Raw genomic sequence first — 26,680 nt, 5'->3', positions numbered from 1 at the left:
GGTGTTGTTTTGTAAAACCTGCGGTGATCCATTCGGGGATGGTGAGCAGATATTGAGAGGTATAGAGATGGTCTTTGGATAGCTGGGGATGGCCACGACATGACGATAGAGTCTTTCCGCTGTAGTTTAGTCTTGATTTACATTTCATTTGAGAACAGTTAGTTGGAATAATGTATTGTACTTTCAGTTGGTTTGAGGATTGTAACTTTTCATTAAAGCACTTATAATAAATGTTGTTTCTATTTTGTCTATTTGATTATCATGCCTCGGGCAACCGAGATGGTGATGTCTCCATACCTGAGTGGTCCTGGTAAGGCACTTGGAGTATGGGGGTGTTACAGAAATGATTTGCGGTTTTAACAAAACACGATTATAAACCCTCCCTGAAAAGACGCTACTCGATCGAGTAACCCACTTACTCGATCGAGTGGTCCCTACTCGATCGAGTACCCAAGCCTGTCGATTGAGTACCCTCTAGTCTATCGAGTACCACTCACTTCTAAAGGCAATCATGGCACAAGGTAACTCTGGCGCGCATCACTAAGAGCTATTACCTGCCCCCAAGGTTGGTCAACGGGTCCCTAAAAGGACGGGTATTATAGTCTTCCCCCCTTAAAAAGAACTTCGTCCCCGAAGTTCAACTCATCCTCCCCCACCCATAAAACAAGACACCAAGGTCGACATCACTGTTCTCCCGACGCAGGTCACTACTCTCTAGAAGTATTACCCCACTATGTCATCATCATCACTGCCCGACACATCCTATACACCAACTTCTACAACCCACAACTCGAAGTACCAAACCCACGACATGTACCAACACGACCAACGACTATACTACTACTCCAAACTCTTAGCGACGCACTACGGGACTATACTTTCACTATTACACAACTATCAACACCAAAACATGCCAGACAACGATCCTGTTACACTGTATAATTTAAACACTTCGTTACCGTTGCCGACACACTCATCTCTTTATGACTATCTTTTCATTGTACATTACTCAACTTTTACTTAAACATACAAATTAGTCATCAAAACAATTAAAACAATTACAACTTCATGCTAGAATTATAACAGAGACAATAGCGAGCATTACAAACAAACAACGAAATCAGTGTAGTATACAACAAAATTATTATAATATCGGCCTTTTTATTTTGTGACATTACTCTTCCCCCCTAAAAAGGAACTTCGTCCCCGAAGTTCACCATCAAATAAATTTTCTAACACAAACTGCACCTTGTCGACATTACTCATTAATCACGACTAACATAGTTTTCTATATATATGTATATATATATATATATATATATATATATATATATATATATATATATATATATATATATATATATATATATATATATATATATATATATATATATATATATATATATATATATATATATATATATATATACTACCTTACGAGGATAATTGTCAAGAACCATAAAACATGTACATATCAATTGTATATAATGTAGTTATGGAAATTCTGCGAAATAATTAACAAGTCTTTTCGATAATAAATAAGTTATGCTCTCTACTCCCACAACATTTCATTTATAAGTAATAAATCATCCCAAACATGTTACTATCCTTCAATAAGCATTATAACTATCGAAATATGTAGAAAATAGAAACATTCAAACAATTTTATTTTCGAAAAAGTTTCTTTAACAGTGTTACTCGATTGAGTGGGTTAGGCACTCGGTCGAGCTGGCCCTACTCGATCGAGTATCTTAGCTACTCGATCGAGTAGCCCGAGATTAGAATACCCTTTTTACTGGCACACCTGCAGCTACTCGATCGAGTGAGGGGCACTCGGTCGAGTGGCCACAGGTCAAATGCTACTCCACAACTTTCCTAACACAACACAATATATATATATACGGTCGCATAACCGTGAGTCGGGATGGTAACCCGACCAGAAATCCTGCAAACAAGTCTAGGAAAAGTAAGTACGGCCTTATGGCCACCAATACAAACCGAACATAATAAGTACGAAATGAAAAAGTTCCAACGAAAGCAAACTAATATTTGATATAACTACAAACAAGATAAGAAAAGGAGTATCACTCCTGCTGCTGCTGCTCATCCATGACATAATCCTCATCTTCACCACCACCTGAGGTGCCAGCTCCTGAAGTCCCAAGACCCTCATCATCCCCTGCTCCTACCTCTGAACTCATGTATCATGGGGTCAAACCGCCATAAGGATAAGACTGAGGAGCTCCCCATGTGGGCGCATCCACCCCGTAGGAGTAGAAAACCCCGTTGTAGTCCCCAACTCCCCTCCACCAAACTGGATGTGGTCCCGAGGTCCCAATACCCTGAGCATACGCCATCTCGTGCATGTTCCGGCGCGTCAAGGTAGAGGAGACTCTCTCTGTCAGGTAGCTGTCACGCGTCGCCGGGGTATCAAGGTAAGGGTAACAAGGAAACGGGTGCTGTGGTGGTGCTGCCAGCTGTGGCTGGGTCTCAGCCATCCTCTCTCTCACACGGCGCGGTCCCCTCCCTATCCTGGGTCTATCCTCCGCAGCTCTCACATTCTCCCCCTTCCTCGGCTCGGGCATAACCTGAAGGATCGTATCATCGATGAGGTACGTCTGTCTCGCCGGAGGTGCATCCTCAACCTCCTCCTCATCAGAATCGGCAGCTACTACTACCGCATCCAATGGCTCAGTCGGTGGGAGGTGCTCAGGAGCCGGTATCCTCATCCAGTTCATGCCCTACACCCTCTATGCTAGGCTACCATCCGCCAAGGTTCTCAACCATTTCAGGTCGAGGAAATAATCTCTGTCCATGGTAGGTACCGGGGTGGCTAAGGGAACGTACTCGGAGGAAGTCTCAAAAGAAGCTAGCTTTTCGGCTAACCGAGTGGCGATAGCACCACAACTCAGAAACCTAAAGCTAGAGGAGGCCATCAAAGCAAGACTAGCGCAAACTATTGCAGGAGCATTGAAGGTCACTTTTTCAGTTCGTTCAGGGTTAAGGTAAGCCATAAGAAGCAACAACTCGTGGGAGTTTAACTTACTCATATCAGACCTCTCGTAAAGGAAACACAACATAGCACGAAGAAAGACCCTGAAGGTAACATGTTGCACATCATTAATCAGCATGTTGCTAGCAGTGGGAACTGATTTCCCGGTGATACAGGGCGTAAGGCGGCAAACTCCACACTCAGATGGTATGTCACAAAGGGATCCCTTGGGAGGCTTAGCCAAGCTAAGGTGAGAGGCAAAAAGGTCCATGGTCAACACAAAACTGGTGTTCATAAGACAGAACTGTACGGTCTGCTCAGCCGGTTCGTTTTTAAACGAGCTCATAAACTCCAAGGTCAGAAAAGCATATGAATGCTTCCGCAAAAAATATAGCCCAGTGAACCCCAAAGTCTCAAAAATATGACGAACATCCGTCTCAATACCCAGGTCCTCTAAAAGGGTCGTGTCCACACAACAAGTCGGTCTCATCTTACGGGATTGTAAGGCTACAAACCTTTCCCATTGTGTAAAGTCTACAAAGACCACAGAAGGATACTTTGGTACAGCTGGTACCACTGGTCCACTACCCTCCCCAACTTCGGGCTGAGAAGCCCTACCCCTCTTACTTTGTCTGGTCCCCAAGTTTAGTCTCGGCATCTGTTTCAATGTATTATTTAAGTACACCAACGCATATGCACCAAAACATGTTATTTACACAAATTAAGTCATGACAGAATCATCTAAGTACAAACTATCACCAACAATTTCCCAAATTACAAATAAAATTTCAATTCCTTATATCTCAGACGGTCCCTACAGCTATGAACATTTCATCATAATTAACACGAATTAATTCAACGACTACAATCTTTAGGACTTAAATCTTCAAAATACATCCATGTACACATAAATTCCCAATCATATGAGACGAATTTCAGTTTAGGGCACTTTTAAGACGGAGTTTTAAGGCAAATTTTTAGGTGAAAATCACAAAAATCAACTTCCCACATGACGTATACAACATAAATTACTCAAATTTCATCATTTAACATGTAAAAGACAACCAAAAATCAATTTAATTTCTCAAACCCTAGAAAATCCGGCCCTAATACTACGCAATTTCTACTTGAGTTTTGTAGTATAAACAACAATAATCCTAAAAGGGAAGCATCTAGATCATATTACAACAATTACAAGCAAATTTTCTTCCATATGAATCGATTTTTCATATTTTCTAACAACCTAATTGTCTTTTAAATTGATGAAAAGCATAAAAATAGGAAGGAAATCATACCTTAATCAAATAGGAAGTGAAGGAACAAATAAAAGCAATGAAAATCACCCATATAAATTACCACAACACAAGATTTGAGAACAAGAGGAGAGGTATGGAGGTCTTAGGGTTTATGAATGAGATAGAAATAAAGAAAGATGGGTGAAAAGAGAGTATAAGAACCCGCAAATGTCCAGGTACTATAGCTTACTCGATCGAGTGTCTCGGGTACTCGATCGAGTAGGCGCTATTTGATCGAGTATTCATAGAAAATTCCTACTTCCTCGATGTCATAGTTTCCTAACTAGATCGAGTGAGGTCTACTCGGTCTAGTAAGCACTCACACTCGGTCAAGTAAGGTTGGGTACACGGTCGGAATAACGAGGTTAACTGAAGATTCCTGCAAAACAACATCACGTGTCGATTCCAAACCGAGTTCGGAAATCGTCACCGGTTATCATATTCATTCACATTACACCATTACTACTCAATTGTACCACACCGGTTTCACCAACTAAGATACATATCATGTTATTCTATAACAAGCTCCACACAACATAGTTTACCATGCTATTAAATCATTCATGTATACATTTAACGCATTATCTCATCACTTAAACCTTTGCCTACTATTCTTCTAATAAACTTATAATCACATTACTTTAATCACTCTTTTAACATAAAATTTACAGGTATCATCCAAGGGTACTACCAACATAATTATGCTTCAACATAAACAAATTAACCTACTCAAATTAATCACGTCACATGCGGAAGCTTTTAGCCATTCATATATCACATTCATCCATTAATATTTTGACAAATCTCACTACAATTCTACAACTCTTTAACTACCCTCATAAGCACTATTATAAGGCTTATAAACCCTTATATAAAGTACCATTACTAACGACTTGAACAAACACAGCCATTATCGCATTTCATATCGCATCACGCGTTTCTACTCTTTTTACATACTTCTATCGTATAAAACCTTTCACGTTCCTCATTATCATCACACAAACATATTAGTTCCATCAAAATGTTACCATATATGTTTCTAACATAACTATTATGCACATGCTAACTTCAACATAGATCCGACAGCAATCAATTCCAACATAAGAACCATACATATTAAGCACATAATGGCCGACTCAACATGCCCATACCCAGTGACTGGCTTAAGCACAATGGGGCCAATATTTTGAAATGAGGGGGTCTACTCACCCAAAATCTAGCATCGGCTGGGGTTCTCAATATACATACACCAGGTTTATTTTATCAGACTCACTACGTTCATTAGGTTCATGATGTGACCATAATTGGCGCATATTTAGCCCCCGAATTACCCTTGTTTCCATGCTTTTTAGTGCTTATTTGGGTCATTTCTTATCTTTAGTTCTTTGTTTTGCATATTCTTTGAGATTTTGATCCCTTGGTAGGAAAGGAGTAAGAATCTTGCATTTTCATGGCAAATCAAGACTAAATTGATCAAATTCAATGACCAAGCATCAAGGAGAGACAAGATTAGAAGGCCTTTGTACATATCATAGTAGAAGAGCAATGTTGAGAAAGGATCCTTGAGTCCCCAAGGAAATCCCCAAGGAATTTATGAAGAAAAGGGAAGAAAAAGAAGAAGTATCACGCTGGCTGACAATCCGAGCGGATTGTCAGCAATCCGCTCGTCCCGCCTATCCACAATCCGAGCGTCCCAGCTGGAATCCGCTCGGATTCCCCCTTAACAATCCGCCCGGATTCCCCAGAATCCGCTCGGATTCCATCGACCAAATCCGGCCGTCCCGACCCTAATCCGCCCGGATTCCTTCACAGCGCGGGTTGTCTTCTTCAAGCTACGAAAAGAGAAGCCCTTCTCTCCAAAAATACCGGCTTCTCCTTGCTCTACTTAAAAAGTGTAATTACTAGTTTAGCCCTTAGTTAACCCTAATGCATCCTCACTAATTTTCACTATAAATACCCCATTAGTCTAATTAGAGGAGCATGTTCTTCTTATCAATAATTAGTGTAGTTAATATCAATCAAATCTCTCTTCAATATTGTAATCAAGTATTAATCAAGTTTTAATCCAAGTTTTAGTTCTTTAATCTCTCTTTTGTTCATCCTTTATTTTGGGTAATTGAAGATTATTTAGGTTACTATTGGGAGATTGACAACCTCTCAATCTAGCATTCAAGTACTTCTATTATTCTTGCTTTATTATTGGAATCATTAGTAGGTATAATCTCTTAATCCCTTTTTAATTATTGTTAATTACTTTCATTTATTCATCATGTTTCATATTGTTGGTATGATTGACAACCTTGCTAGCATGATCAACATGATAATGAGTGAGTAGTCTCTTAGCTAGGGTTAACGGGTGATTAGGGGAAACCAACATGGGGAATGATTCATGCTTAAATTAATATGCTTTCATATCTTATTTGCTTGCTTGTTTTGATCTCAACTCATGCACATGTTATATTTGATGAAATGCTAAGCCTATGAATCCTTGCATTTACTATCATCTCCTATCTTTTCAATGAGACTTGTAAGACATAACCCAACTCGAGTCTCATTAGACCATGCATGTTGTTGAGTAGGGAAGATTAAGTCGACTTGTAGGTGTTGTACAATCTAATCGATTCGGCTCCGGGACCCAAACTTTCCTAGGATTGTAAGATATAACCCAACTCAATCCATCACAACAATAATTGCTTGCTTATAATTTGAGAACATGTTTGTATGATCATATCCCATGATTCCCCTATGATCCCATGACACCCTAGTGCCTTTAATCAATTGTTTACACCCCTTTTTATTCATCTTGCTTGTTTATTTTCATTGTTATTCTAGTTTAGTAACCTTCTACATCAACCCAATTTGTGACACCCCATAGACACCACTAGTTACAATAGAAATCTCATTTCAACTCCCGTCCCTTGGGATCCGACCTTTACTTGCCTCTTTACTAATTGTAGAGTTGCTTGTTAAGCTATAAATTGTGTTTTGATTCGACCGTGACCAACGACCACATCTATTTATTTGTGAATACTAAACGGACCGATCAAAAATGGCGCCGTTGCCAGGGACGGTGTTTGTTTGATTTAGATTTCCTTTTTGTTATTAGTTGTGTTTTTCTTCGCCTTGAGGAAGTAAAAATCCTCAAGGTTTGTTCTAATTGTTTTTGAGTTGTTTGATATTTTGCATGTCTAGAAGGTTACAAAGTGATTTGTTACCTTTTGACCGTGAAATCGAAAGAACCTTGACGAATAATAGGAGACTTGTTAGGAGGAATTTGAGAGGTGTTGGTGAAGTTGTTCAACCCACTAGTGAGTTTGTCAATCCTTTCGCAATAGAAGGAGAAGAAAACCCATTACACAATACCCCACAAAATCCACCTACAATGCCAAAATTCTCGTCACACTCCGTACCCACCGAGGAGAATCTACCAAATGGTACTCCTACACCGCAACATCTCACCGGAAATTTTATTGCCAAGTCCGCCTTCATCCAACTAGTTGAGAGGAGCCAATTCGGGGGAATGCCTAGTGAGGACCCTCATTCTCATATGGAAACCTTTTGCGATTATTGTGATGCTATCTCTCAAACGGGCGTGACTCAAGACCAAATAAGATGGGTCTTATTTCCTTTTTCCTTAATCGGCACCGCAAAGCAATGGTTGAAGGGCCTTGATAAGGCCACCCTTGGAATAGATTCTTGGAAGAAGTTGGCTCTAGCTTTCTACAAAAAATTCTACCCACCGGAAAAGACCAACATGCTAAGAGCTCAAATTACGGGTTTCAAGCAAAGGGATGAAGTGTCTTTGTATGAAGCTTGGGAGCGGTTCAAAGGTGTTTGTCGCTCATGTCCTCACCATGGACTTAGCGAATGGTTTTTGGTGCAACAATTTTGGAATGGTTTATATGAAGATTATAGGAACATTCTCAATATGGGATCAAATGGAATGTTCACCGAAGTTGATGACAATCAAACATGGAACAAGATTGAGGAAATGGCGGTCCATAATTCACAATATAGTAGACCTCGCAAGGCTACTAGAGGAGGAAAGCATGAAGTGGACTCCGTTACTCAATTGGGTGCTCAACTTAGTGCTCACATTGACACAATCAACTTGAAGTTTGAACAAGCTATGGCTAGACTTGAGGAAAACTCAAAATCATCGAAGCATCATGTCAATGCCATGACGGCATCCTCATCAATCCCAAGTGGGATATGTGAGAATTGTGGAACTTTGGGTCATGACCCAAGTGAGTGTAGGGGAACAACCGAACAAGTTAATGCTTTCCAAGCTTACAAAAGTGGTACCCCTTATTCAAATTTTTACAATGAGAACACCAAGTTCCATCCAAATCTCTCATACAAAAGCGAAAATGTTCAAAACCCTCAAACAACATACACTCCACCACCCATGAGAAATCAAAATCAAAGACCCTTTTACAATCAAAACCAAGGTTACCAAAATCAAAATCCATACAATCACCAAAATGACCAAGGCTTTGATGTCCAAAAAGCGGTCCTCCAAATGCAAAAGAATCAACAAGAATTTTTCACCCAAATGCAAAAAGATAGCCAAGAAAAAGAAACCACCATCAACAACATTCTAGCTCACACCAAGATGTTGGAAACACAATTGACTCAACTAGCATCTTCAAGCTCACAAAGACAAAAGGGGCAATTACCACCTCAAAGTAATCCCCCTAGACATGAAACGGTTAGTGCCATTCACTTGAGAAGTGGTACAAGGTATGAAGCACCGAAGAAGCAAGTTGAGGATGAAGTTGTGGAAGCTAGTGAAAAGGAAGAAATTGTGCAAAACTCCAAAGATGGAGAATCATCAAAAGAAGAAAGTTCAAAGAAAAATGAAGACAAGGCCAAAGAGAAGGAGCCCATTGTGATTAGACTTCATTTTCCAAGTCGTCAAGCCAAGCCCAAATTTGATGATCAACTTGGAAAGTTCATGGAAATTGTGAAGAATTTAGAAGTCTCAATTCCTTTCACGGAATTAATCAACCACGTTCCGGCCTATGCAAAGTACATGAAAGATATCCTCACAAAGAAGAAGTCGATCCGGAAACTTGAGACTATCGCCTTCACTAAGGTGAGTAGTGCAATACTTCAAGGGAGTTCACCTCCAAAGTTAAAGGATCCGGGAAGCTTCTCAATACCGTGTACCATTGGCGACACGACGATCAACAAAGCCTTATGTGATCTAGGGGCTAGTGTGAGTGTCATGCCATACTCGGTAAGTAAAAGGTTGGGAATGGGAGAGCTTAAATGCACCAACATCACACTTCAAATGGCCGATAGATCGACGAAGACACCATTAGGGATATGGGAAGATGTCCCCGTGCGAATTGGGAAGTTTTTCATCCCGGTAGACTTTGTCATTGTTGATATGGAGGAAGATTCCAACATTCCAATCATCCTAGGAAGACCTTTCCTACACACCGCCGGTGCGGTGATTGATGTGAAACATGGAGAGCTCACTCTAGAAGTGGGAGATGAAAGCATAACTTTTAATCTTGACAAGACCATGAGAGCTCCTCGTTTGCATGAGCCATGTTTCATGATTGATCACTATAGCCGAAAAGATGAAAGGAAGAAATCGGAACTCCAATGGAGGAAGAAAATTGAAGATGCTCCATTCAAAGAGCAAGTGAATTGTGACAAGGAGAGCTTGCAAAGCTCATCAATATCAACCAAGGAAGAAGAGGATGGCCTCATTGGCCAAGAGAAGAAATTGGGAGAGTTGTCTCCATCTAAGCAAGAGATTTTCAATGATCAACTTAATGAAGTTTGTGGTCTTTGGGACGACGAGTTTGAAGGGATCTTTAATCCCTACATTGGGCATGCCATCGATCATGATCAACAACAAGGGCCACGGTCTATTGAGGACCTCTACCATAATAATGAACAAGCTTTTGATTACTTTTTCAAGGTGTTGAGCAACATCAACAACACCTTGAACATGCCCCCTTGACATCTCATCAAGAATGAGAGTTTTGTGGAGTCCTCCCTAAACCACCACTTGTAAATATTTCTAACTCCCTAACTTACATTTCAATTCTTGTATTGCATTTTTGTCATTTTTGGATTTTTATTTACTTTGATCAAAATAATTGTCATATAAGAGAGAAGTGAGGGAGGGACTAACGACTTCAATTGATGTGTAGTGCTTTACCTTAGTGTGGGGATGGGAATTGCCTAGGCTATCCATGCCTTAGAAGTGCCCCCACAACGAAGAACACAAGAAATGAAGAAGAATGGAAGAATGGTAAAGGGAAATGCATTGTGCACGAATGGAATGAATCCGGGTATAAAGGACCAGAATCCGAGCGGATTGTACCAAATCCGCCCGTCTTGTGCAATCCGAGCGTCCTACAGAAAAGACGCCCGTCCTGAACTGAGCTGAAATTCGAGATTTTCCTGACTGTTAAAGAATCCGAGCGGATTCCAAAAAATCCGCCCGTCCTGAAGAATCCGGCCGTCTTGTAAAAAGACGCCCGTCTTTGCAGCTGAGGAAAACAAGCAAAAATCTCTGGACTGAAATCCGTCCGTCTTTGAAGAAATCCGCCCGTCCCGTGTTCAGACAATCCGAGCGGATTGTACCAAATCCGCCCGTCTTTAGGCGAGCTTTCGCAAAGATTGAAGAAGCAGAATCCGCACGGATTGTGCCTAATCCGCACGGATTGCCCCTGCAGTTTTGAAAATTTCGGCCTCTTTATAACCCCTCCCACCTTCATTCATTCATTCATTCATTCATAAACACTACCCACAACATCAAAACCCTCATCCTCTCCATCATAAAAACAAAAACCCTCAACAACATTCAACAAAAACAAATCAAACCACCCTTCCAACAACAATTTAATCACTCAACCTTCAACAAAAATCAAAACCAAGAACAAAATCTTCAACCTTTGAGTCGATTTTTGTTTTCATAAAGGCAAAGCCTTTCACCTTCAAATCGATTTGGGCATCCTACATATTGAAGATTTTTCATTCTTTTCTTGGTTAAGCTCATCAATGGCAAGGACTAAGGGTGCAACAAAGGCAACCAAGGCACCAAAGGCTAAGGCACTCTCACAAAGGCAAAAGGCTCTTCAAACAAAGAAAGCTTTGGCTATGGTGGTAGCAACACCAAACTTGGAAGTGCAACAACAACAACAACATTCTATGGGACCATCAACATCCTCTACTCCGGTAATTAATCAACTTTTGCATTATCCGGAGGTAACTTTTATTTCCGATACCCATAGAAATACCTTTGTCAAGTTTGCTATGAAGTCATTACAATCCACCAAATTCATATGTAAAGATGCCTTGGAAAAATTGGGTGTTCTTGAACAAACAAAAGCCTTTTTCAAAGCCATGGGGTTGGAGAAATTGTTTGAAACAAAGGAATTGACATACCCCTCCCTTGTCTTGGAATTTTTAAGTTCTTTGAAAGTCACCAAAGTTGAGAATAGGGAAAATATCGAGTTTCGTCTAGCTAATGTTAGTAGACGCATTACTTTTAAGGAATTGGGTGAAATTTTGGGTCTTAGTGATGAAGAAAGCTATTTCAAGAGTTATGGAAAGTATGACCCCGAACCTCTTTGGGAGGCAATCTCCGGGAAGAAATTTGAGGATTTTCATGCATGTCGTGCTCTTTTGGTCCATCATCCGGGCATAAGAGTATGGCACAAGGTTGTGGGAAATACCATAATTGCTAGGAAAGACACCAATCATTTCACAAGACTCGATTTTATTCTCCTTGAATCGGCTTTGAATGTCGGAAGAATTCACACCAAGCCTTACAATTCCTTGAGGCTATCGGTTGATAGATGGCTTAACGTTGATAATGGGAAGAAGGGCACGACCGTTATTGTCAATGGCGGGCTAGTCACGGTCCTAGCTAATCACTTTGATCCTAATTTCAATAAGGATAAGAAGTACAAAGCAAAGGAAGGTGGCCATCTTATTGATATGCACATTATGATTAACAAGTTCAAGTGGGTTGCCCATAACCCCCTTGACACTAAATATGGATGGTTAACTAGTGAAGCTAGATCGTTCACCTTGCCCTCGAAGATTTGTCGCCTAAGTGTCCACCGGACCAATTATCTACTCCTCATTTCCGAAGAAGCCGAGTATATCATTCAACAACAAAAGGGTGATCTTGAAACCCCTTCCTCCTCCATTATCATACCACCTTACCCCTTTGAGTATGAAGAGTTCAAGCCGGAAGGAATTGAAATTGGGAAAGACTATGTGACTCTTCTTATGCAAGCAATGCACAAGCAAGCCCATGAAGATCGGAAAAATGCATATTTGGCTCAATATCCACCCCTCCTACATCTAGCTAGGCAAGGACTCCTTGATCCATCTTGTCCTTTGCCTAGTTGGGCGGATAAAGAAGTCTTATTTCCGGGTGCATCTAGGGACGTGGTGGGAGATAATGAGGTTGTTGGAAATGATGAAGAAGTTGATGATAATATTGAGGAAGAAGCAATGGAAGGAGAAAGAGATGGTGAAGATGATGATGAGGAAGAAGATGAGGAAGAAAGTGACAAGGAAAGTGGCAATGTGACCACTTCTCATGAGGGAAGTGGTGATGATGATAGCATGATGGAAGACTAGCAAGCCTTGGAGACTCCTACACTCCCATGGTTTGTCTATATCTCTTTGTATTTTATTTCATTTTGATCATTGTTGATTTAGTCCTAGCAACATCAAAGGACTCACACCTCGGTACCATTGAGGTGTTCTTTATCGTTCCCATTTGTAAAATCCAAAATGACAAAACTAGTTTCATGCATAGCATAGTGTGTGCATGAACTATACCCATCCTTGGACATTAGCAATAGTGTCTCACTCGGTTTGGGGAAGTTAATGCATACACAACGGGAGGTAATCCAAATTATCCTCTCCGTCATAACAAAAACCGTGCATCATGTAGTGTAGCTTAGTATAGAATTGCATTTAGTATAGAAATCATGCATCATCTTTGCATAATTTCCATCATTTTGGCCATTGAGGACAATGCCCATATTAGTGTGGGGATGGGAATTCTAACATTTAACTCTTATTCAAAAACCCATAAAAATTGAAAAATTTCAAAAATCATAAAAATTGAAAAAAATTTGAAAACCCAAAAACAAGTTCATTTCCTTTGTATATATTGTCTTGTATATATTGTGTTTGTTTTATCCTTGTTCACATTGATTGACTACGCCACATCCGAGACATGAGGATATTGAAGACCGCATGGTATGATCTTTCCAATCTCCTTTTTCCTCTTTATGTTAATGACTATGTGGCTTTATTTTGATTGATGCGGTAAAACAATGTGAATTTAGGACTTGCATTTAGTTTATATGGCATATTAGTTGGTAGAATCATATGCATTAGGATGTATATATGTTAGTTGCATCATGGCATGTAGTTTGCATGTTAGAAAAATTTTGTGAAACCGTCTATTTGGGAAGCTCGACAAGTGTATATAGGCCCTAGTAGATGCTTTTTATTCTTAAGACTTTGCTTGTTAGAATACTTGTAAAACACCCTAGGATGTGTCATGCTAGTATCCTTTGACCCATGGTTTAAGGCCTAGTCAAGAGTACCTTGTGGTGTGATAACTCCTTGGCTACCGTTTATTCCAAGGTGACCCTTGAAACCATGCATCCATCCATCAATCATCCATGTTCTACCATATATTCTTGTCATCAAAGGGAATGGGCACAAAAAGAAATCAATTTGAGTTCAATGAAATGAAAAGTGAAAGAAAGTTTGCAAAAATGCATCAAATGAAAAGAGGAGCAAAAATAGAACTCCTAAGCTTCAAATACAAGGCACCCTCGTTACTAATTGGGGTGACTTTGAAAATGTTCAAAAGAAATGCAAAAAGTTGTCAAGTGTTGAAATGCCAAAAATAAAAAAGAAATGGCAAGAAAGTGTTCTCAAATGTTATATGCCACAAGAAATTGGGGGGAAAACAAAAACAAAAGCAAACTCCCAAATGAAACTCAAATACTATCGATCCCTTTATCCATCGTATCCATTTTGTGCATCGTAGAGAGGGGACGACCCTTCTTCTTGTCTAGGCAAGAGGGGGAATTCCGCGATCCTCCAGTGTTTCTAACACCATAGGGAGTCTACTCTTGACAAAAGCATTTAACGATTGAGGACAAAGGTACCCTAGCTTGACACATTTTGGAGGGGTGGAGTGAGACCCGCTAATTGTCTCATATCGGCTATATTATTAGGATAGGTTAGTATTGGTCCTAGTCTTTGTCACCTCTTTACTCGGGACGAGCAAAGGTTCGGTTTGGGGATATTTGATGTGACCATAATTGGCGCATATTTAGCCCCCGAATTACCCTTGTTTCCATGCTTTTTAGTGCTTATTTGGGTCATTTCTTATCTTTAGTTCTTTGTTTTGCATATTCTTTGAGATTTTGATCCCTTGGTAGGAAAGGAGTAAGAATCTTGCATTTTCATGGCAAATCAAGACTAAATTGATCAAATTCAATGACCAAGCATCAAGGAGAGACAAGATTAGAAGGCCTTTGTACATATCATAGTAGAAGAGCAATGTTGAGAAAGGATCCTTGAGTCCCCAAGGAAATCCCCAAGGAATTTATGAAGAAAAGGGAAGAAAAAGAAGAAGTATCACGCTGGCTGACAATCCGAGCGGATTGTCAGCAATCCGCCCGTCCCGCCTATCCACAATCCGAGCGTCCCAGCTGGAATCCGCTCGGATTCCCCCTCAACAATCCGCCCGGATTCCCGTAATCCGCTCGGATTCCATCGACCAAATCCGGCCGTCCCGACCCTAATCCGCCCGGATTCCTTCACAGCGCGGGTTGTCTTCTTCAAGCTACGAAAAGAGAAGCCCTTCTCTCCAAAAATACCGGATTCTCCTTGCTCTACTTAAAAAGTGTAATTACTAGTTTAGCCCTTAGTTAACCCTAATGCATCCTCCCTAATTTTCACTATAAATACCCCATTAGTCTAATTAGAGGAGCATGTTCTTCTTATCAATAATTAGTGTAGTTAATATCAATCAAATCTCTCTTCAATATTGTAATCAAGTATTAATCAAGTTTTAATCCAAGTTTTAGTTCTTTAATCTCTCTTTTGTTCATCCTTTATTTTGGGTAATTGAAGATTATTTAGGTTACTATTGGGAGATTGACAACCTCTCAATCTAGCATTCAAGTACTTCTATTATTCTTGCTTTATTATTGGAATCATTAGTAGGTATAATCTCTTAATCCCTTTTTAATTATTGTTAATTACTTTCATTTATTCATCATGTTTCATATTGTTGGTATGATTGACAACCTTGCTAGCATGATCAACATGATAATGAGTGAGTAGTCTCTTAGCTAGGGTTAATGGGTGATTAGGGGAAACCAACATGGGGAATGATTCATGCTTAAATTAATATGCTTTCATATCTTATTTGCTTGCTTGTTTTGATCTCAACTCATGCACATGTTATATTTGATGAAATGCTAAGCCTATGAATCCTTGCATTTACTATCATCTCCTATCTTTTCAATGAGACTTGTAAGACATAACCTAACTCGAGTCTCATTAGACCATGCATGTTGTTGAGTAGGGAAGATTAAGTCGACTTGTAGGTGTTGTACAATCTAATCGATTCGGCTCCGGGACCCAAACTTTCCTAGGATTGTAAGATATAACCCAACTCAATCCATCACAATAATAATTGCTTGCTTATAATTTGAGAACATGTTTGTATGATCATATCCCATGATTCCCCTATGATCCCATGACACCCTAGTGCCTTTAATCAATTGTTTACACCCCTTTTTATTCATCTTGCTTGTTTATTTTCATTGTTATTCTAGTTTAGTAACCTTCTACATCAACCCAATTTGTGACACCCCATAGACACCACTAGTTACAACAGAAATCTCATTTCAACTCCCGTCCCTTGGGATCCGACCTTTACTTGCCTCTTTACTAATTGTAGAGTTGCTTGTTAAGCTATAAATTGTGTTTTGATTCGACCGTGACCAACGACCACATCTATTTATTTGTGAATACTAAACGGACCGATCAGTTCATTTGTTACAGGTTCCAAAATCGTCGCTCTGGTACCACTTTGTGACACCCCCAGATACCAAGGAGCGTTAACAAGACCTTGCCTAGCATATAAAGGCATCACCATCTCGGTTGCCCGAGGTAAGTAATCATCAAAAGTCGATAAAAGAACATTTAAAGTTATCTTACAAGTGATACAACCTGACTATTAAAACAAAAGGTGCAACTCGTCAAAGCTATATAACTACTTCTGACATTTCTCATGAGGACTTATCCCTGCCAGAACTCCTGCTACCATCCAAGAAAACATCTGCTAAGACTGACTGCTCACCATAAGGGATCACGGCAGACACAACAAAACAAACAAAAGACAAACCACACAAAGTCAGTAACTGAAGAGACACACTAACCACAGGCACACCAAGACAGAACAGAAACATACACACAAGCCACATCTCCTCCAATCAATCACCGTCACTGACTGTCTACTGGACTAGCCCTGCCAGTGGGGGACTGTAGCCGTACCCACCAAATCCCCGCTCATCATACCGAGCGATAAACCCTGTCCCATTAATGTCCTCATCCCCTCCCGTGGCTGGTTCCACGGAGGGCAAAACTAGGGCGTGAAACCACTCCCGCAAGTGACTCCACTCAGCCGAGGACGCAACTCGAGAACCATAGACAATCAGTCACAAACAGCTGTATCACAACAACGACAACCACAACGAAAACAACAACAACCATAGCAACGACAACAACAATTAACAACAACCAACACTTTAACAACCAACAGAGACTAAGTAGGCGAACCTACCTTTAACCAAAAGTAGCGATTCCTCGATCAACCATACGACATCAACCAAGCAAGCAATCCCTATAGAAACATTATACAAGCCTATTACTACCAATACAGCCCTACAAGGAACAACAAAGATAAAGATGATGACGACGACGTACCTACGCATCTCACAACGGCGTTAAGACCGCTACCCGACTCAAGCAACCCAACCTCAAAGCACTAGCATCCTCAAAGGCTCCCATGGAAGGTATTTGGTGAAGGGAAAGGAGGGAGGCGACCTATAGATCTGAAAGAAGGAGGCGGAAATGATTTGCAATTTTAACAAAACACGATTATAAACTCTCGCTGAAAAGACGCTACTCGATCGAGTAACCCACTTACTCAATCGAGTGGCCCATACTCGATCGAGTACCCTAGCTACTCGATCGAGTAGCCTCTACTCTATCGAGTACCACTCACTTCTAAAGGCAATCATGGCACAAGGTAACTTTGGCGCGCATCACTAAGGGCTATTACCTGCCCCCAAGGTTGGTCAATGTTGGTCAACGGGTCCCTAAAAGGACGGGTATTACATAGGATGACATGTCTAGTGATATGAGGAATGTGTTGCCCTAAGCCTATATACAAATTGTATCCATGTTTAAGTTAGATTTCATTAGTAAGAAATAAATGCGCAAGTAATGAATCTAAATTAATTTGAAGATTGTTGTTATTCATTTATCCACCAATCGATGTTCTGTTGAGAAAAATACTTGTCTTATGTTACAATGTGTATCACGTGTTCTTGTGAGGTTACAATAAATGGTTTAATTATTTCCATTGTTTGATATTCCAAACTTCGAGGACGAAGTTTATTTTTAGGGGGGAGGAATGTAATACTACGAGTGTTTTGAGTTATTATTTGTATACCTGTGATAAGATTGATGTGGTTGATAATTGTAAAATGCATAATTGTGTGGGATGGTGCTTAGTTATGAGGATGTTTATAAGAGTTGTGGTAGTAGTTGTGAGCGAACTTCGGGACGAAGTTCATTTTAAGGGGGGGAAGACTGTAATACCCCGTATTTTGATCATAATTTATGATAATAATTTATGTAATTTAATAATTATTTAACGGCATTTCTAATAATAATTACAAGTAAGACGTTAATTAAATAATAAATTAAGTATCCATGTCGGGAATTGGGCTTAGCTAATAATTGAGCTTTGGGCCGTGTGACACAAATTGGAGGATCGGTTTTATTGGCCTTATACATACACTACTACAAATCCAGGCAACTACAACGCCCCTTTAACAACGATTATTCACGAAAATCACAATAGACGTTGCAGAATGTATGGCGCGAATTTTACTAAAATTAATTACAACGGGTATGGTTATAACAACCGTTGTTATAAGTTTTAACAACGGGTCACACATGCATAACCGTTGTTAATAATTTGGCGCAAAATTGACGCAAAGTTAGTGAAAAGTAATCACAACGGTTACTTTTGAAACCCGTTGTTAAAACTTATTTGACAACGGTTGTTGTTTTACAACCGTTGTTAAAACGTTTTAACAACGGGTTTTGTTTAATAACCGTTGTCAATACCTTCCATACTATAAACCACACAAACACAAATCAGCTACAGCCACAAAACACAAACCTTAATACACAAACACAAACACAGCAGACAAACACAAACACAAACACAAACACAAACACAAACACAAACACAAACACAAACACAAACACAAACACAAACACAAACACAAACACAAACACAAACACAAACACAAACACAAACACAAACACAAACACAAACACAAACACAAACACAAACACAAAACACACACTTTCTCATCGTCTCTTTCTCTCTTTCTCATCGTTGCTTTATCTTCTCGCCGTCACGGTTGATTTCATCGTCTTTTACTTTCTCTATTTATCAGGTAAATCTCGCCGTCACTGTTGTTTTCATCGTCTTTCATCGTCATTATTTTTGTTTTCTAATTATTTCATTTGCATGTATGTGTTTTTATCGACCATTATGTTATTTCTTTAAGTATTATTCGCTTAATTAACTAGTAAAACAAATTAAATAAACTAAAACAAAGAAGAAGCAAGATGATAGAGAGGAATGCATGATAAACATAATTAATATATATATATATATATATATATATATATATATATATATATATATATATATATATATATATATATATATATATATATATATATATATATATATATACATAAATTAAAAAAAATTACATTAATAAAAATGCAATTCTTATATTTTCATAGAGAGTCTTATTCTCTTCTATGATATCCGTCCTCTCCTCCTTGGCTATTTGAAGGTTCCGTTCAGCAGTTGCTATATCGTCATATAGCCGCAATCGCCTCTTTCTCTGTCAAGCCATCTTTTTTGGCGTCCTTCAAGATGCGGATCGAGCATCCACAAGGTAGCTCCTGAAACTTTCCTCAATGTGGAGCAACCGGCGGATGAAACTGTTGTTGTTCTCGATCATAGTAAGAGTCTTAAGGATGATATCATTCATTTTGTTGATGGAGTTTGGAGTTTGTTTGAAAGATTAATTAGGGTTTATTTGGAGTTTGTTTTAGCAGTTAGGGTTTGGAGATGTATAGTGAGATAATGGAATGTTAGTTGAGATAATGCATGTATTTATACTAAGCAATGTGTGGTTTGAGTTGTTTTTTAATTAATATATATGTTAGGAAGTTGTGCCATAATCATCATCACATCTCTCTCTGCTGCTTCAAATCTTATTACTAACCCTTCTCATTCCATATTGTCCATTCATATGCACAGGGATGTCAGTAATAATGCATGCATCGGAATTATAGCGAGCCATAATTATGCATGCATATAGTAATATTTAATTTAATTTTTATTTTTATTTTTTAAAAACAAACAACAACGGTTATTTATAAACAACCCGTTGTCTTTAGTTATAACAACGGTTTTGTATATTACAACCTGTTGTTATAACTTTCCCCCCAAAATTGAGTCACACTTTCCACAACGGGTTTTTATACTTAAAACCGTTGTTAATAGTTTTAACAACGGGTTCCTTAAGAAAACCAACCGTTGTTAAAACCTTTTACAACGGACGCATTAACAACGTCCGCTTTTTTATATAACAACGGTTTTTAACCGTTGTTATAGCCTGTATCTGTCGTAGTGATAAGTGATCGAGATTTGTATCGGGAATTAATAATAATGATATGGACAAAATAATATGTGAAGGTAATAATAATTATATCAATAATTATCCTAATAATAATAGTGTATGCCAATAATAAAATTAGTAAAGATATATGAGGAAATCCTACTTATGGTAAGACTAATATATTATAATAATAATATATATAATTTGTAATGGTAATAATAATAATAATGGCAATTCCTATAATAATTAGAATAAGATAATTGTACTAGTTTCCTAATTGGCCTCATATACTATCTAATCTTAGACTATAAATACCATAGTTGTTGGAGTTAGTGTCCTCCACAATAGTGCGTTAACATAATAAATCTCATTAATAGAATATCATCAGATATTTAACTATTTGATCCTCGTCAGTTGATTAACGTAAATCGATAACGGTTGGCTGACTAGAGTTTGACGTTATTGTCGTGAGACGGCGGTGATCAACTGACCCCTTTCGGTCACACCTAAAGGAACGAACCCAAATTGATAACTAATTAATTGTATGAGATACAATTCATTTAGTCCCTTGATTTATAGATTAAGAGGTTAGTCGATTATTGTTAGAGAGATTTCGAGTTGCGAACTCGAGGAGCGGCAGTTATTATTTAATTATGCGATAATTAAATAATAAGTTTTGGGAAACGGGTTTTAGTTAATTAACTGTTAATTTACTAAAATTGTACTAATTGATTAATGTGATTAATATTAGTACGTAAATAATATGTGTAGTGGTACACGTATATTTACGGAGTGAATTGGACGAATTTATTATGGAAGCATTTAAACATGATACGATGTTTAAAATGAAAATTACACGGATTTGTGCGACAAATATAAAAACCAACATGGACCCGTATATGGTCATGTGGACCGTGTAAAATAAGTGTGATGGATGATTACTTACATAATCAATTTACCTTATTTTGTATACTACCATAATATAAGTCTTATACTACATTTTGCATGTGATGTAAGATAAAAATTATAAGACAAAATTGTCCACAAAAGACTCCTTCCACCCGCCACTTCCTTTCCCATTTCTACACTCTATATATTATTCACTTGTTCACTCCATCCTTCTTACACAATTCATCATACTTTGCATGTGAACAAAGCTCTTCCTTCTCTCTACAATAATTCCTCTCTAGTATACTATTATTACTAAGAATAGTTAGTAATATTACTAGTATTATTTTCAAGGGCACATATTAATAAGTTACTAGTTCTTACTTATTAATATTATTTGGGTTGTTCTTGGGTGCTACTTGGAGGAGACTTTCTAATTGAAGGTTATACAAGGAGGATCATCCACATATATTTAGCTCAAGAACAAATTAGTAAGGAGAACTAATTTGTGCCCATTTTACCTTATAATCAATGTAAGGAAATTGTTTTTCCTTATACTTTGTTTTTATGCTTTTATATTAGCATGCATGTTACATAGATCACATTAACATCAATTTATGAGATAAATTTATTTTATTAGAGAGTCTAATATGGATCTATGATCTTTCAAGTGGTATCAGAGCATAGGCTTGTAATTTGCATGTTGATTTTAAGCATTTTTATGAATTATGAGATAATTAGTAAAAACTCAAAAATTGTGTTAGAAGAGGTTTTGGCACGAAATTTTTGGGACATGCATACCTACTGATCTCAAAAGGTTTGTGGAATTTTTTGGTGATTTTTCAAGTAATTTTGCTAATTTTAATGTTTTTTGGTAGAAAACCGAGTCAAAATGTCGCATTTTAGTGAAAAATTGACTAAAATTAGTTAAATGTTGATTCGGTGCATGGCCTTTTTATGGCATTTCATGCATGTTTTCTACTGATTGTATGCAAAAGGTTGAAGGTTGGTTCGAAATTTTTGCATGTTTATTGATTTTTTGAGTAAAAAGTCGATAAAAGTCCAATTAATTAATCATAATTTCGAAATTTTTGATTCTGCCCATGATAAATTTATGTACATTTAGAAATATTATTTAAATGTCAAAAGTGATTTTGCATGTGTGTTTTCACTTTGTTTTGATGATTTATTGGTTTTAGTGGTTAAAAACCGATAAATATCGATCTTTTTCTTCACAAAATTTATCCGAAATTTTTGGGCAATTTTTATGACTTTTTGGTGTTCTTGGGAGTGTTCCAGAATACTAAAAATTTTTGTTTCAATTGTTTGGGTAATTTTTCAATTATTTTGGATTTTTACTTAAATATTATGATTTTTCCGATTTAATTAGCAAATTATCACCAAACCAAACTAATAATTTGTCATAAAATTAGTGAAGACTAATTTTGAGGTTCAAAACAGTTTGGACTATTAGTTTGGACTTAAATGAGATTTAAGAGTTAATTATTGATTTTTACATGTTAAAAATCGATTAAATCCACAAAACCGAGATGGATACCAATGAATGATAGGTAGGGCGATTTTGGCATCATATTTACAGCATTTTAAGCATATTTATTTAAGTTGAATGAATGATTGTCATTTATTTAAAGTATTTATCTTTTGTACCTAGTATGGCCTAGTTAATTTTTAATCGTTATTACCCGAAATGAATGGGAATATCGATTTGTTTGTAATTAAATACGATCTCGTATCGTCGGTTTGTAATTAATTAATAGTTTTATTCATTTTATTAATTAATGTATAATAGGAATAGCTATGTAATTCATTTGTAATAGTTATTTTACCGGCGTTTCCAAAAGACGGATTACAACGAAACGGAGTCTATTTTTGGAAGGTGTTCCAAATCCCACAAGGAAGAGCCACTTAAGGAATGAAGAGGCAAGGGACCAAGGAGTTGGTTTCTGAAATGTAATAGACTAGTTTTTTATTAACTAGGAGGCCATACTAGGATTTATTCATATGCTTACATGTTTGCTTGTTTTATTTTCGCGCATGCCAAAATCGCCATTCACATGCATTTTATTTTTCGTGGTTGTCAATTCACGTCATTTACATTCGCTGAATTAATTCACTTATAAGGAATTTATGACTAAATTGACAAGATCTCTCACATAACTAAAATTGAGATTAGCCTTACCAATTAGTAACACCTATGAATCTCTTGTTCATTAGAGCCACGCTCGCCCTAGCGGGGTGTTCTCTTTTTACCTTGGGTAAGTAGGGTGGTAAGCGGTTATCACACGCCAAAATTGGTTGGACTCAACGGGATATAAGACGGTCTTGTGTTCGGGGCTAGTAGATAAATTTGAGGAAATTTGTCGACCAAGAGTTCTAGAGGTAGAATTAGTCAACGTGACTTACCGAATTTACGCAATTATGGGATGTTTCGCCCAAGCGATGCTCATTTTTGTTTAATATTTGGGTCTTGGAATCATTTATATAATTTAGTGGGAGGTCATTATATAAATGCTAAAACTTGCTAAACATGTTTTTACAAGTAATTTTAAAACAATGAATGTTAATTTCCCTTTTTTGTTGTAGCATTTTAATTCGCAATGGCAACTTCATCAACTCCATCGACTACTTCACTAGGCAAAGATTCATGGCTAAGGTCCGTAATGGACAAATGTATTTTAAAAGATGACGGTAGTAACTTTCTTGAATGGGAATCCAACATCAAAAGTGCCGCGTTGTCCGACAATGTGCTCACTTACTTAACCGATGCTCCTCCTATCGAGCCCGGTGCAAGAGCTTCATCGGCGGTGCGGACCGCCTATGATGACTATGTGAGGATGTTGAATGATATCAAGAATGTGTTGATATGGTCAATATCGCCAAAGCTCAAGCCATCATGCATTTCTTTAAATGCTTACGAGATATTCACTCGTATGATCACTATGTTTTCACAAACACCTAAAGTCCGTCAATACGATGCGGCGGCACGCTTCTTTGAAGCTAAGCTTGAGAGGGGCCAAAAGGTTGGTCCCCATGTCCTTCAAATGGTCGAATATGTTGACATCCTAGAGCGTCTAGGGTGTAAGATTCCTAAAACTCTTGTGGTGGATCGTATCCTTCACTCACTTCCCACCAAGTTTGCCCACTTTAGGGTACACTACAACATGAATGGTATGGATAAGAGTTACCATGAAATTCATGCACTCCTCACCCAAGCGGAGAGGGATATGGAGGCTAGTGGGAGTGAAAAGGGAGATGTTTTAACCATGAAGTTAAAGAACATGTCTCTTGGAATCAAGAAAGGAAAAAGGAAACAAAAGTCCCAATTCAAGAAATCGTCAAAGAAAATTGACAAGGGAAAGGGGAAGGCCGTTGTGAATGGCAATCCCAAGGCAAAAAGTGTCAAGCTCTCCGAGGCCGAATGTTTCCATTGTAATGGGAAGGGGCATTATAGGAGGAGTTGTCCCAAATACTTGGAGGATCTCAAGGAAGGGCGTGTGACGCCTATTGGTATGATTTCCTCTCTCTATGTGATAGACGTTAATTATGCTTGTACTTCCACTTGGGTACTTGATACCGGATGTGGCTCTCACCTTTGTAACCATTTGCAGGGTATAAGGGACGTGCAAGCACTAGCAAAAGGTGATGTGGATCTCCGCATGGGCAATGGAGCTAGAGTAGCCGCCGTTGCCGTAGGGACCTATGTGCTCACTTTAGCTAGTGGTTTAGAGTTGTATTTAAATAAGTGTTATTTTGTACCAACTTTAACTAAGAACATCATCTCCATTTCCGCGTTAGACGCGGAAGGCTTTTGTTTTATGATCAAGGACAAGTGTTGTACTTTCTCTTTAAATGATGTGGTTTATGGCAAGGCCATTTCAATTGGAGGCATTTATGTTTTAAATGATGTTAATGACGTTTATCATATGGAAACTAAAAAGCTCAAAAAGGGTGATCCAAACGAATCCTACCTTTGGCATTGTCGTTTAGGCCACATAAACGAAAGACGCATTAAGAGACTTGCTTCATCAAAAGTGCTCAAACCATTTGGTTTCGAATCTTATGGTACATGCGAGTCTTGCCTTTTAGGCAAGATGACTCGTGCACCTTTTTGCGGGAAAAGGGACACGAGCTAGTGAGGTTTTGGCTCTCATACACACGGATGTGTGTGGACCATTAACCATCACCGCTAGAGGAGGTTTTCACTACTTCATTACTTTTTACTGATGACTTAAGTAGATATGGGTATGTCTACTTAATGAAGAACAAAAGTGAAGCCTTTGACAAGTTCAAAGAGTTTCAAAAGGAAGTAGAGAACCAATTGGATAAAAAGATAAAGACTCTACGGTCCGACCGTGGTGGTGAGTATCTAAATATTGAATTTGATTCACACCTAAAAGATTGTGGTATAGTATCACAATGGACTCCTCCCGGCACACCGCAATTAAATGGTGTGGCCGAAAGGAGAAACCGAACTTTACTTGATATGGTTCGGTCAATGATGAGTCTAATTGAGCTTCCTAGTTCATTTTGGGGTTTTGCCCTCTTGTCTGCAGTATTTTCACTAAATCGAAGCCCGACTAAAGCGGCCGATAAGACTCCATATGAGATATGGACGGGGAAAGTCCCTCATTTGTCATTCATGCGTATTTGGGGTTGCGAAGCGTACGTTAAGATCAAGTCTGACAATAAGCTTGCACCTAGGTCTGACAAATGTCTTTTTGTAGGATATCCAAGGGAAACACGTGGCTATTACTTCTACAATAAACACGAGAACAAAGTGTTTGTGGCTCGTGATCTTTGTCTTCCTAGAAAAGGAATTTATTTCTAGGAGACAGAGTGGGAGAAAATTTGAGCTTGAAGAAGTTCGAGAGCCACAAACCGAGAATGAGGTAGAGGAGAACGTGGAGGAAAACATTCCCTCTTCCTCTGAAACGGTAATTATTCCTAGAAAGTCAAGTAGGATTTCTAATCCACCGATCGATACCTTGGTAACATCGAAGAGGATGGTGTTTTGTTACTTCTTGAAAGTAATGAACCCACTACCTACAAATCGGCCATGTCTAGTCCCGACTCCTCGCTTTGGCTAGAAGCCATGCGGTCCGAAATGGATTCCATGTACGAGAACCAAGTATGGGACTTGGTGGATTTACCTGAGGGAGTGCGACCTCTTCAGTGTAAATGGATATACAAAATTAAACTCGGCGTGGATAAACATGTGGATGTTTACAAAGCTAGATTGGTGGCAAAAGGTTTCACCCAAGTTCATGGCTTACACTATGACGAAACCTTCGCTCCAGTCGCTATGCTAAGGTCCATTAGAATAATCTTAGCGGTTGCCGCATTTCATGATTATGAGATTTGGCAAATGGATGTCAAAACCGCCTTTTTGAATGGGATTCTAGAAGAAGAGGTGTACATGATACAACCCGAAGGTTTTGTGGATACATCTAACC

At 38.5% G+C, this 26,680-nt stretch overlaps 1 protein-coding gene and 1 non-coding gene across 2 annotated transcripts; one reads left to right on the top strand and one right to left on the bottom strand.

The window, feature by feature from the left end:
- Positions 1 to 8,041: 8,041 nt before the first annotated feature.
- On the bottom strand, positions 8,042 to 8,148 carry LOC141619173 (small nucleolar RNA R71). Its single transcript, XR_012531611.1, has one exon. It is a non-coding gene; the product is annotated as a small nucleolar RNA R71 (small nucleolar RNA).
- Positions 8,149 to 23,570: 15,422 nt separating this feature from the next.
- Positions 23,571 to 25,082, top strand: LOC141593021 (uncharacterized). The gene is made up of 2 exons (XM_074413993.1): positions 23,571 to 24,734; positions 24,836 to 25,082. Exons 1-2 carry the CDS (start codon positions 23,825 to 23,827, stop codon positions 24,868 to 24,870), a joined length of 945 nt encoding a protein of 314 aa, XP_074270094.1. The 5' UTR covers positions 23,571 to 23,824; the 3' UTR covers positions 24,871 to 25,082.
- Positions 25,083 to 26,680: the final 1,598 nt, after the last annotated feature.

Source organism: Silene latifolia, chromosome 1 (assembly GCF_048544455.1).
Source record: "Silene latifolia isolate original U9 population chromosome 1, ASM4854445v1, whole genome shotgun sequence".
Taxonomy (NCBI): Eukaryota; Viridiplantae; Streptophyta; class Magnoliopsida; order Caryophyllales; family Caryophyllaceae; genus Silene; species Silene latifolia.
This window is presented reverse-complemented; position numbering and strand designations above follow the sequence as displayed.